Here is a 13,450-nt window from a genome sequence, read left to right as displayed (position 1 = left end):
TAGCATTGTTTATCTGTACACTCAACAATTATCCTCTGATCTGAATTCCTGTGATACTTGAAATTCCTGGCCTGGGTGATGTGCAAATTCAACAAAGCATCTCTGAATTGATGTTGATCCCTAAAACACAACTTCAGACACAGTTGCTCATGTGGTTGCTCCATTTTCTCATTGTACCACTTCTTAGCAGGCCTTTTCTTTGCCCTACTCTTCCTTTTCTTTGGTAGGACAAAAGAGAGTGGCTCAAAACCATCATCATCACTCTCCCTCAACAACCCCTTCTCTTCTTCATCTGATGATGGTCTGAAATCAGGTTCAACCTCTGGTAGCTCACTACAATGTGACCTAGTGGTTGGTCCTCTTCTAACTGACAGCTTCTGCTTCTTCTTTATAGGTTCAACTATAGTTTCTTCTTCTTGTTTAAAAGTCCTATCTTCCTCTACCTCAAATGGGTCCTCAACTTCAGTGTCACCCTCATAATGCATAGTCTTCAGCATTTCTTCCTCTTCTGATTGATCATCATCTGATTCTTCCTCTTGTAGTTCTAGCTCTCTCTATCTCTTTCCCTCTTCCACCTCTACATCTTCATCATCAACCATGTAATGAGGGTCACTTCCAATTTGACCATCCTCATCAGAGGCATCACTGTCCTCATAAGCCTCAAATCCTTGATATCCCTCTTCTTCTTCTTCTTCCAAAACTGCTTTCAACTTGGTTGTTGCATTCTTGCTTTCTTGTGTGCAAACACCAGGAGGACCGGCAGGATGATGTGTGCTAGAGATGCTACATTGACTCTCAAAAACTACTCCTTCCTGATCAACAACTAAGATAGGAGGCTCACTCAGATCATAAATAATAGGCTCTTGGTACACCACAGTGGACAAGTCTGGCTTTTCAAAATGCTGCCTCTCAAAATCAGTATCAGGGGGTGGACAAGCCCTGACTAGCAAATTAAGCACAAAATTGTCCTGGATCTTCCTCTTTATCATCTGTAATTCTGCATGACTGTCTACCAAATCCAGCCATTTCTCTCATAAAGATGGATTTTCAATGTGATACAAACATATGCATTAAATCCTTGGGTTTCCATCACTGCAACCAAATTCAGATAAGTAATATCTGAACCACACAGCTTCATCTCCAATGGTTCTCTTGCATCAAAATGGATCCTTACTTGCCAAATGTCTTCATCCAAACTACAGAACAGATTAAATTTCATGTATTCATTATAATTACTCTTAATTTGGAGAGCAACAGTACAGTACAGACCAAATTAAAGTAACCTGTAAGTCCATTATTTACTAATTCAGCACAATAGTGAAATTTGGAGAGCAACAGTACAATACAGAACAATTTAAAGTAACAGTACAGTACAGCACAGAACAATTTGGAGAGCCACACTAATTCACTTAGTAAAACCATAATCCGAAAATTTTACTGTCATTGAACTAATTTGAGAGTGCAATACACTATGTTACTAGGCTAGTTTATTTGTCCTATACTAGTCACTTCAATTGGATAAAACCTAATCCCCAACTGGATAAAGCAGAAGATGAACAAACCCTAAAAATGCCCAATTGGATAAATCAGAGGAGGAGTAGGACAAGGGTACTTACAGGACGCCGCCAAGTCCATGCGTCAACTCATGGCTGCTGCTAGGGTTCGCCACCCACTGATGCGCCAACCGCAACCGCTGCTCCATGGTGAGTAACATCGACTCCTCGTCGTCGGTCGAGTACGCGGAGCTGGACTCGTCGCCGCCATCCCCGTCGACGCCAGCTGTTCCGTTAGGAGGCCAAAACGGCATCTCACCGCCGCCGTGGACGCCCTTGCCGCCGCCTGGCGGAATCGCCGACGCCATGGACTAGGGTTCGAGTCGAGGAGGAGGAAGGGAGGGGAATGGTGCGGCCGGGCTGGAGCTGGTGCGACCGGACCGGGTTGGAGAGCAGCAGCGCACCGGCTCGTCCTAGTCAGCGCGCGGGCACGCGCCGATTGGCCAGCATGGCACCTGACGGGTGGGGCTCAGCTGTCGGTTCCAGCATCAATACGTATAAATACGCGTTTTAGCCTAATTTGCAAAAACCCGGATCAATGTTGGTACTGACACGCAAAAATTAGCAATCGTGGTATCAATCTGCATGTGATGCCCGAATTGTGGTACTTCCGTGCAATTAACTCGCTTAAATAAGGTTAGCTGCTTCACTGAGTCACTGCCTCACGTTTTCTTTGTCCTTGTTTCGTCTCTCTCTCTCCCTCCACCTGTAGCCAAAAGAGCTCATGGAAAGAAGCAGAGAGATTATGAGAAAGCCATTTTTCTTTGTAAGCTCACCTTCGTGCTTTATTCATCTTCCCAGCTAGTAGCCAATCACCCCGTTTGCGTCTGCATATATACGGCACCGCTCCCCCTCTTCTCGGCATACCGACCTCGAGGGCTTAAGTGCGCGCTCGATCAACGAAACACAACGCGAGTCTACCTCAAGAACTAGCTGACAGGACACCAGTGTGAAGGACAGTCGAGTGACCATGGCCGCAGCAGCCAGCGATGGCCTCGCCGACGAGAAGGCGCCGGGGACGATCGGCGTAGGCCGGTACGAGGAGATGGAGCAAGACGGCGCCTCCAGCACCGCAAAGTCGCGGCTCTCTGGCCTCCTGTGGCACGGCGGCTCCGCCTACGACGCCTGGTTCAGCTGCGCTTCCAACCAGGTGAGCACCATTACGCAGCCATTTTCTTGCGAGCTCACGGCATTATACTAGCTAGTGCTTACTTTGTGTTGTCGCCGGTGCGAATGGTTTGGTGACCCTCAGGTGGCCCAGGTGCTGCTGACCTTGCCCTACTCCTTCTCGCAACTGGGGATGCTGAGCGGCATACTGTTCCAGCTCTTCTACGGCCTCATGGGGAGCTGGACCGCGTACCTCATCAGCATCCTCTACGTGGAGTACCGGACCAGGAAGGAGAGGGAGAAGGCCGACTTCAGGAATCATGTCATCCAGGTGAGCTAGCGAGAGGAGAGACCACCACGTTCATTCTTCGCCGTCCGTCCGTGTTCCATCTTCCGTGTGGTGTGGCGGATCTGAACTGAAATCGCCGCTGATGCGCAGTGGTTCGAGGTGCTGGACGGGCTGCTGGGGAGGCACTGGAGGAACGTCGGCCTCGCCTTCAACTGCACCTTCCTCCTCTTCGGCTCCGTCATCCAGCTCATCGCCTGCGCCAGGTACGTGTGCGCGCGCTCATGAGCGTTCATCATTATCCTCATAAGTGTTTGCTTAAAGACGGACACGTGAAAGAACAAAAAAGAGAGACACAAAAGTTGATCGTCTCCAAGCTCGTTTTATTATTGGCTCCTTTGTTTCTTGGTGTCCGTGGAGAGTGGCTTCCTCAAGAGAGTGTATGATGCATGGTGTGCAGCAACATCTACTACATTAACGACCGGCTGGACAAGAGGACGTGGACCTACATCTTCGGCGCGTGCTGCGCCACCACGGTGTTCATCCCGTCGTTCCACAACTACCGCATCTGGTCCTTCCTGGGCCTCGTCATGACCACCTACACGGCGTGGTACCTCGCCGTTGCATCCCTTCTCCATGGCCAGGTACGTACCTACCTACGTGTGGCCAGCCGTGTGGTGTGGATACAATACAATCATACGAAAGTGACAACTCAATACAGTGACTGACATGCATGTATCGGGCGTACACTGCAACGTGTGTTCTATATTAGCACTTGTGTGCTGTCCATTTCGTGGGTACATAACATAACATGTATACGGTACTGTACTCAGGTTGATGGTGTGAAGCACTCTGGCCCGACCAAGATGGTGCTCTACTTCACCGGGGCCACCAACATTCTCTACACCTTCGGCGGCCATGCAGTTACTGTGTAAGTAGCTAACAAAAACCCCGCCCTTTCGTCGATTTACTAATAGTAGTAGAGTAGTAGTATTGCATTAGATAGTGGAGTACGTCCTCAAAAAAGAAAAAGATAGTGGAGTACATGTCAAAAGGAAAAAATAAATACACAAAATGGGCACGCATCGTCACATGCCATGTCAAGTTTTGGACACTGGACTGCTGGCCTGTGTACCGGGAAAGCGCAGCGTCAGCGAGCCCACTCTCTGCCGGTGTACATTCTGCAACGGTTCCGTAGTGCCGCCAATGGCTTTTGCTGAATACACTCCGTAGTTTAAATTTACTATCTAGGCTGCACATTTGTGTCACCACAAGCGTACACGCTTAGTCCATTTCTTGCGTGCTGGGCACGAACAAGACAGCATTGGCCCACACCACTGCTCAGTCTTGGCAGCAAGCAAACTCGTACGGTTTCCTTCTCAGCTAATGGCTGTGACCTGTAGTAGCCTTTGTTGATCATTCTGGCCCTCGGTCATACGCAGTGGCAGGCCGGGCATCTCTGTGTCTGCGGCCTTGGACTCCGGCCGTCTCATCAGTCATTTTCTGAACAGTCAAGGGAAAGGAGCCACTCCACCCCAGCAGCAGGGCTCCGGCTCCTTTACCCGTGCCGGATACGATAACCCTGTCACAGACGCAAACAGCACGAAAGTTCGATGCGCCCAAAAATGGCGCACTTGTCCATGTAACTCTGTAGCCTGCACCACGCTAGCTTGCAAAGTTGCAGTCATCCACGCCTTAGCTCGGTCAGAGCAGAGTCCGGTCCTCTCGCTCGCTGCATGCAGGGTTGCAGTGAAAACACCAGCCCATGGTTTAGATTAGAGCAGTCTGTCCAATGTCACTAACTTAGCTGTGCATGCAAGCAATTAGCTAGAATCTTGATCGATGGATGTGTGGATGCAGGGAGGTGATGCACGCGATGTGGCGGCCGCAGAAGTTCAAGGCGATCTACCTGATGGCGACGGCGTACGTGCTGACGCTGACGCTGCCGTCGGCGGCGAGCGTGTACTGGGCGTTCGGGGACGAGCTGCTCACGCACTCCAACGCGCTCTCGCTGCTGCCGCGCACGCCGTTCCGGGACGCCGCCGTGGTGCTCATGCTCGTCCACCAGTTCATCACCTTCGGCTTCGCCTGCACGCCGCTCTACTTCGTCTGGGAGAAGCTCATCGGCCTCCACGACTGCCGCAGCCTCTGCAAGCGCGCCGCCGCGCGCCTCCCCGTCGTCGTGCCCATCTGGTTCCTCGCCATCGTCTTCCCCTTCTTCGGGCCCATCAACTCCGCCGTCGGCTCCCTCCTCGTCAGCTTCACCGTCTACATCATCCCGGCGCTCGCGCACATGATCACCTACCGCTCCGCACACGCCCGCGAGGTAACTACCACTACTGTCTTTTTTACGTTCAGTTCATTCATTTTACTGTCTTTTCAAGTGCTAGTACGCACTAACCAAAAGTAGCTGCTTTTGCTTTCACTTTTAGCTTGGGAGTTTAGCATGCAGTAGGTAGGGTTTGTGGCGTTTGCATTGCACGCCTATGTTCTTTGGGTATCTCGCAGCAGTTTGCTTGCTTTATTACAGCGGCATCGATGTCGTGCCACGCCCAGCTAGGTCCTGATTAGATGTCACCTAGCACAGCAGCACGACTTTTCCAGAGACCGGCTAGTTTGAGTGTTAGCATAAAGCTGTGGCAATGATTAAGGGTGAAGCATAATTAGTGTCTTTACTAAACGTGAGACAAAACTGCATGAGTTGTCAGTGTCAAAGCGTTATTTGTCTGAAAACGGACACAATTAGTTTGTACTACTGTCAGAAAGAAGAACAGAGTGATGATATTTGTTCGACATGCGTGTCAGTGGTGCTGCAATGTGGTAAAGAACTCTGTTTTGCCATGGCCTAATGAACTCTTGCCTGAACGCTTGACATGCAGAACGCCGTGGAGCAGCCGCCGCGGTTCGTGGGGCGATGGACGGGCACGTACGTGATCAACGCGTTCGTGGTGGTGTGGGTGCTGGTGGTCGGCTTCGGCTTCGGCGGCTGGGCCAGCATCACCAACTTCGTCCGCCAGATCGACACCTTCGGCCTCTTCACCAAGTGCTACCAGTGCCCCACGCCGCCCATCCCGGACGCCTCCTGGCCGTTCCCCGGCGGCCTCCACAACCTGACGATGCTTCCGCCGGCGCCGGCTCCTTCACCGGCGCACTTCTTCCGCCACCACCGGCACCACAGCCGCGGGCTCTGAAGCTTAAGAAGCCTCCGAGGCTGCCGCTGCTCTGGATAACCCTAGTTAATTAGCGCTGTTACTGATCATCAGTCTAGTAAGAAGAACTACCCGTGAGTAGGGAGCGAGCTTGTTGTTTCTTTTCTTCTCTTGGATTCAGAGAGAGGGTGATGGCTGATGTTTGTCTCTTGTTCTGAGCTCTGGCCTGGCGTGAAGCATCTAGCTGTTGCTTTCTCTTATTCTCATGCATATGCTATTCTTTGTTATGGGGATGCGCAAAAGGAAGGGAAAGCTGATTTCCTTGCTGAATTAGCTAGACTATATCATGACAACCCTTTGCCTTGTTTGGCTGGAGGAGACTTTAACATTATCAGAAACCATAAAGAGAAAAACAAACCTATAGCAAATGAACAATGGTCCTTTATGTTTAATGCTATTATTGAACAAGCAGGGCTTAGAGAGCTTCCTTTAAATGGAAGACAATACACTTGGGCTAATAACCAAGAGGATCCCACTTATGAGAAGCTGGATAGGGTGCTGATGTGTCCTGCATGGGAGGAAAAATATCCCTTTGCCATTTTACAAGCTTGGGCTAGGGAGATCTCTGATCATACTCCTCTGTTCCTAGATACAGGGGAAGCACAACTGACCAAATATAGTTTCAGATATGAAAATGGTTGGTTTTTGAGAGAGGGCTTTAAGGAACTTATATTTAAAACATGGAATCGTAGGTATAGCGAAGATGTGTTGGACAGATGGCAATTTAGGATGAGGGAATTGAGGAAAAAAGCTAAGGGGTGGAATAAAAATATGGATGCTTGGTACAGGAAAATTAAAACAGAAATTATTAAGGAATTGGATGATATTGATAAGAGAGCAGAGAGAATGGGACTGACTGCTGCAGAAAGAACTGAGCAAAAAGAGCTTAGAATGCAGCTGAAAAGAATTATGACACAAGAAGAAATGAAGTGGTTGCAGAGATTTAAAGACAAAGAAATAAAAGATGGAGATGGAAATACTAGATACTATCATGCAAGAGTGAATGGGAGGAGGAGAAAAAACAGAATAATTTCCCTAGAACAAGATGAAGGGATCATAGAAGGGAAGGATAACCTGATGGAATATATTACTAACTTTTATAAAAATCTGTTTGGACGTCCTGAGGATTCTGACATATCATTGAGGGATATGGAAATGGATAAAATATCTGCCCAAGACAAAGATGAATTATTGTCCCCCTTTTCCTTGGATGAAATTCATAAAGTAGTGTTTGGTATGAAAAGAAACAAAAGCCCTGGACCAGATGGATTCCCTGCTGATTTTTATCAGGATTTTTGGGAGTTAGTTAAGTGGGACCTTAAAGCTTTAGTTGAGGGATTTGCCAGGGGAGATATTAACATTGCCAGGATTAACTATGGCATTATTACCCTTGTCCCTAAAACCAATGATGCCAAGCAAATACAAAAGTTCAGGCCTATATGCCTGCTTAATGTGAGTTTCAAAATTATTACAAAAGTCCTGATGAATAGGTTGGCAAAATGTGTTGTGCCTGTCATTTCCAGAACGCAGACTGCATTCATCAAAGGGAGATACATTATGGAGGGAGTTATCATACTTCATGAAGCTTTGAACACTTTTCATAAAAATAAAGAAGATGCGTTGGTATTTAAAGTAGATTTTGAAAAAGCCTATGACAAAATTAAGTGGCCCTTTGTTATTCAGATGCTTAGACAAAAAGGCTTCCCTGATAATGGTGTGATTGGATAATGGAAACAATGAGAGGGGGGCATGTAGGAATAAGGGTTAATGATGAAATTGGTCCTTTCTTCAAGACGTTTAAAGGGCTTAGACACGGAGATGCCATGTCGCCATTATTATTTGATGTGGCTGCTGATGCCCTTGCAATTTTAATGAACAATGCTTTAAAAATGGACATTGTTAAGGGAGTATTGGGGAATGATGAAAGCAAGGGGGTTAATATGTTGCAATATGCCGATGATACAATCTTCCTGATCAAAGATGATGAAGCTAGTGTCAGAAACCTCAAATTTATTTTAGGGGCTTTTGAACAGATGTCTAGATTAAAAATTAACTTTCATAAGAGTGAGTTGATGTTGTTTGGTAAAGCCAAAGGTAAACAATCACTTTACCAGGAAATATTGACATGCAAAATGGGAAATCTGCCTATCAGATATTTGGGGATGCCTATGTTGGAAATATGCCCTAGAGGCAATAATAAAAGCATTATTATTATATTTCCTTGTTCATGATAATTGTCTTTATTCATGCTATAATTGTGTTATCCGGAAATCGTAATACATGTGTGAATAACAGACACCAACATGTCCCTAGTGAGCCTCTAGTTGACTAGCTCGTTGATCAACAGATAGTCATGGTTTCCTGACTATGGACACTGGATGTCATTGATAACGAGATCACATCATTGGGAGAATGATGTGATGGACAAGACCCAATCCTAAACATAGCACAAGATCGTATAGTTCGTTTGCTAGAGTTTTCCAATGTCAAAGTATCTTTTCCTTAGACCATGAGATCGTGTAACTCCCGGATACCGTAGGAGTGCTTTGGGTATGCCAAACGTCACAACGTAACTGGGTGACTATAAAGGTAGACTACGGGTATCTCCGAAAGTGTCTGTTGGGTGACATGGATCAAGACTGGGATTTGTCACTCCGTATGACGGAGAGGTATCACTGGGCCCACTCGGTAATGCATCATCATAATGAGCTCAGAGTGACCAAGTGTCTGGTCACGGGATCATGCATTACGGTACGAGTAAAGTGACTTGCCGGTAACGAGATTGAACGAGGTATTGGGATACTGACGATCGAATCTCGGGCAAGTAACATATCGATAGACAAAGGGAATAGCGTACGGGATTGATTGAATCCTCGACATCGTGGTTCATCCGTTGAGATCATCGTGGAGCATGTGGGTGCCAACATGGGTATCCAGATCCCGCTGTTGGTTATTGACCGGAGAGTCGTCTCGGTCATGTCTGCTTGTTTCTCGAACCCGTAGGGTCTACACACTTAAGGTTCGGTGACGCTAGGGTCATGAAGATATGTATATGCAGAAACCCGAATGTTGTTCGGAGTCCCAGATGAGATCCCAGACGTCACGAGGAGTTCCGGAATGGTCCGGAGGTAAAGAATTATATATAGGAAGTGCTATTTCGGGCATCGGGACAAGTTTCGGGGTTATCGGTATTGTACCGGGACCACCGGAAGGGTCCCGGGGGTCCACCGGGTGGGGCCACCTGTCCCGGGGGGCCACATGGGCTGTAGGGGGTGCGCCTTGGCCTAGATGGGCCAAGGGCACCAGCCCCTATAGGCCCATGCGCCTAGGGTTTCCACCATGGAAGAGTCCATGTGGTGGAAGGCACCCCTAGGTGCCTTGGGGGGGAGGGAAACCTCCCCTTGGCCGCCGCCCCCCTAGTAGATCTCATCTACTAGGGCCGGCGCCCCCCCTGGCACCCCTATATATAGTGGGGGGGGGGGGAGAGGAGGGATTTCACACCAGCCCCTGGCGCCTCCATCTCCCCCCGTTACGTCTCTCCCTCGTAGTCTCGGCGAAGCCCTGCTGCTGTGACGCCCTGCATCCACCACCACACCGTCGTGCTGCTGGATCTTCATCTACCTCTCCTTCCCCCTTGCTGGATCAAGAAGGAGGAGACGTCTCCCGTCCCGTACGTGTGTTGAACGCGGAGGTGCCGTCCGTTCGGCGCTGGTCATCGGTGATTTGAATCACGTCGAGTACGACTACATCATCACCGTTCTTTTGAACGCTTCCGTGCGCGATCTACAAAGGTATGTAGATGCATCTAATCACTCATTGCTAGATGAACTCCTAGATGATCTTGGTGAAACGAGTAGGAAAATTTTTGTTTTCTGCAACGTTCCCCAACAGTGGCATCATGAGCTAGGTCTATGCGTAGTTCTTCTTGCGCGAGTAGAACACAATTTGTTGTGGGTGTAGATTTGTCAACTTTCTTGCCGTTACTAGTCCTTTCTTGCTTCAGCGGTATTGTGGGATGAAGCGGCCCGGACCAACCTTACACGTACGCTTACGTGAGACCGGTTCCACCGACTAACATGCACTAGTTGCATAAGGTGGCTGGAGGGTGTCTGTCTCTCCTACTTTAGTTGGAGCGGATTCGATGAACAGGGTCCTTATGAAGGGTAAATAGAAGTTGACAAATCACGTTGTGGCTTTAACGTAGGTAAGAAAACGTTCTTGCTAGAACCCTAATTCAGCCACGTAAAACTTGCAACAACAATTAGAGGACGTCTAACTTGTTTTTGCAGCAAGTGGTTTGTGATATGATATGGCCAAAGTTGTGATGAATGATGAATGATCTATATGTGATGTATGAGATGTTCATGCTATTGTAATAGGATTCACGACTTGCATGTCAATGAGTATGACAACCGGCAGGAGCCATAGGAGTTGTCTTTATTCTTTTTATGACCTGCGTGTCATCAAGAAACGCCATGTAAATTACTTTACTTTATTGCTAAACGCGTTAGCCATAGTAGTAGAAGTAATAGTTGGCGAGCAACTTCATGGAGACACGATGATGGTGATCATGATGATGGAGATCATGGTGTCAACCCGGTGACAAGATGATCATGGAGCCCCAAGATGGAGATCAAAGGAGCTATGTGATATTGGCCATATCATGTCACGTTTATTATTTGATTGCATGTGATGTTTATCATGTTTTGCATCTTGTTTACTTAGAACGATGGTAGTAAATAAGATGATCCCTCACAATAAATTCAAGAAGTGTTCCCCCTAACTGTGCACCGTTGCGACAGTTCGCTGTTTCAAAACACCACGTGATGATCGGGTGTTTTATTCAGACGTTCACATACAACGGGTGTAAGACAGATTTACACATGCAAACACTTAGGTTAACTTGACGAGCCTAGCATGTACAGACATGGCCTCGGAACAAAGAAGACCGAAAGGTCGAGCATGAGTCGTATAGAAGATACGATCAACATGAAGATGTTCACCGACGTTGACTAGTCCGTCTCACGTGATGATCGGACACGGTCTAGTTAAACTCGGATCATGTAATACTTAGATGACTGGAGGGATGTCTAATCTAAGTGGGAGTTCATTAATAATTTGATTAGTTGAACTTAATTATCATGAACTTAGTCTAAATATTTTACAATATGTCTTGTAGATTAAATGGCCAACGTAGTCCTCAACTTCAACGCGTTCCTAGAGAAAACCAAGCTGAAAGACGATGGCAGCAACTATACGGACTGGGTCCGGAACCTGAGGATCATCCTCATAGCTGCCAAGAAAGATTATGTCCTACAAGCACCGCTTGGTGACGCACCCGTTCTCCCTGCAGAACAAGATGTTATGAACGCTTGGCAGGCACGTTCCGATGACTACTCCCTCATTCAGTGCGGCATGCTTTACAGCCTAGAGCCGGGGCTCCAAAAGCGTTTTGAGAGACATGGAGCATATGAGATGTTCGAAGAGCTGAAAATGGTTTTCCAAGCTCATGCCCGGGTCGAGAGATATGAAGTCTCCGACAAATTCTTCAGCTGTAAGATGGAGGAAAACAGTTCTGTCAGTGAGCACATACTCACTATGTCTGGGTTGCATAACCGCTTGACTCAGCTGGGAGTTAATCTCCCGGATGATGCGGTTATTGACAGAATCCTCCAGTCGCTTCCACCAAGATACAAGAGCTTTGTGATGAACTTCAATATGCAGGGGATGGAAAAGACCATTCCTGAAGTATTTGCTATGCTGAAATCAGCAGAGGTAGAAGTCAGGAAGGAACATCAAGTGTTGATGGTCAATAAAACCACTAAGTTCAAGAAAGGCAAGGGTAAAAAGAACTTCAAGAAGGACGGCAAGGAGGTTGCCGCGCCCGGCAAGCAAGCTGCCGGGAAGAAGCCAAAGAATGGACCCAAGCCCGAGACTGAGTGCTTTTATTGCAAAGGAAGCGGTCACTGGAAGCAGAACTGCCCTAAGTACTTAGCGGATAAGAAGGCCGGCAAAACAAAAGGTATATGTGATATACATGTAATTGATGTGTACCTTACTAGTGCCCATAGTAGCTCCTGGGTATTTGATACCGGTGCAGTTGCTCACATTTGTAACTCAAAGCAGGGGCTGCGGAATAAGCGGAAACTGGCAAAGGACGAGGTGACGATGCGCGTCGGGAATGGTTCCAAGGTCAATGTGGTCGCCGTCGGCACGCTACCTCTGCATCTCCCTTCGGGATTAGTTTTAAACCTTAATAATTGTTATTTAGTGCCAGCTTTGAGCATGAACATTGTATCGGGATCTCGTTTAATTCGAGATGGCTACTCTTTTAAATCTGAGAATAATGGTTGTTCCATTTTTATGAGAGATATGTTTTATGGTCATGCTCCTATGGTGAATGGTTTATTCTTTATGAATCTCGAACGTGATGCTACACATGTTCATAATGTGAGTACCAAAAGAAGTAAGGTTGATAATGATAGTCCCACATACTTGTGGCACTGCCGCCTTGGTCACATAAGTGTCAAACGCATGAAGAAGCTCCATGCTGATGGACTTTTAGAGTCTCTTGATTATGAATCATTTGACACGTGCGAACCATGCCTTATGGGTAAAATGACCAAGACTCCGTTCTCAGGAACAATGGAGCGAGCAACCGACTTATTGGAAATCATACATACTGATGTGTGCGGTCCGATGAGTGTTGAGGCTCGCGGTGGCTATCGTTATGTTCTCACCCTCACTGATGATTTAAGTAGGTATGGGTATATCTACTTAATGAAACACAAGTCTGAAACCTTTGAAAAGTTCAAGGAATTTCAGAGTGAGGTTGAAAATCAATGTGACAGGAAAATCAAGTTTCTACGATCAGATCGTGGAGGAGAATACTTGAGTCACGAGTTTGGCACACACTTAAGAAAATGTGGAATAGTTTCACAACTCACGCCGCCTGGAACACCTCAGCGTAATGGTGTGTCCGAACGTCGTAATCGCACTCTATTAGATATGGTGCGATCTATGATGTCTCTTACCGATTTACCGCTATCCTTTTGGGGCTATGCTTTAGAGACTGCCGCATTCACTTTAAATAGGGCTCCGTCGAAATCCGTTGAGACGACACCGTATGAATTATGGTTTGGGAAGAAACCTAAGCTGTCGTTTCTAAAAGTTTGGGGATGCGATGCTTATGTCAAGAAACTTCAACCTGAAAAGCTCGAACCCAAGTCGGAAAAATGCGTCTTCATAGGATACCCAAAAGAAACTATTCGGTACACCTTCTACCTCAGATCCGA

The 13,450-nt window shown here is 47.3% G+C and overlaps 1 protein-coding gene across 1 annotated transcript; it reads left to right on the top strand.

The window, feature by feature from the left end:
* The first annotated feature begins 2,231 nt into the window (after positions 1-2,231).
* On the top strand, positions 2,232-6,442 carry LOC119291014 (auxin transporter-like protein 2). Its single transcript, XM_037569704.1, has 7 exons — positions 2,232-2,703; positions 2,806-2,991; positions 3,100-3,212; positions 3,407-3,590; positions 3,780-3,877; positions 4,807-5,272; positions 5,826-6,442. Exons 1-7 carry the CDS (start codon positions 2,524-2,526, stop codon positions 6,135-6,137), a joined length of 1,539 nt encoding a protein of 512 aa, XP_037425601.1. The 5' UTR covers positions 2,232-2,523; the 3' UTR covers positions 6,138-6,442.
* Positions 6,443-13,450: the final 7,008 nt, after the last annotated feature.

This window comes from Triticum dicoccoides, chromosome 4B (assembly GCF_002162155.2).
Source record: "Triticum dicoccoides isolate Atlit2015 ecotype Zavitan chromosome 4B, WEW_v2.0, whole genome shotgun sequence".
Lineage (NCBI taxonomy): Eukaryota > Viridiplantae > Streptophyta > Magnoliopsida > Poales > Poaceae > Triticum > Triticum dicoccoides.
This window is presented reverse-complemented; position numbering and strand designations above follow the sequence as displayed.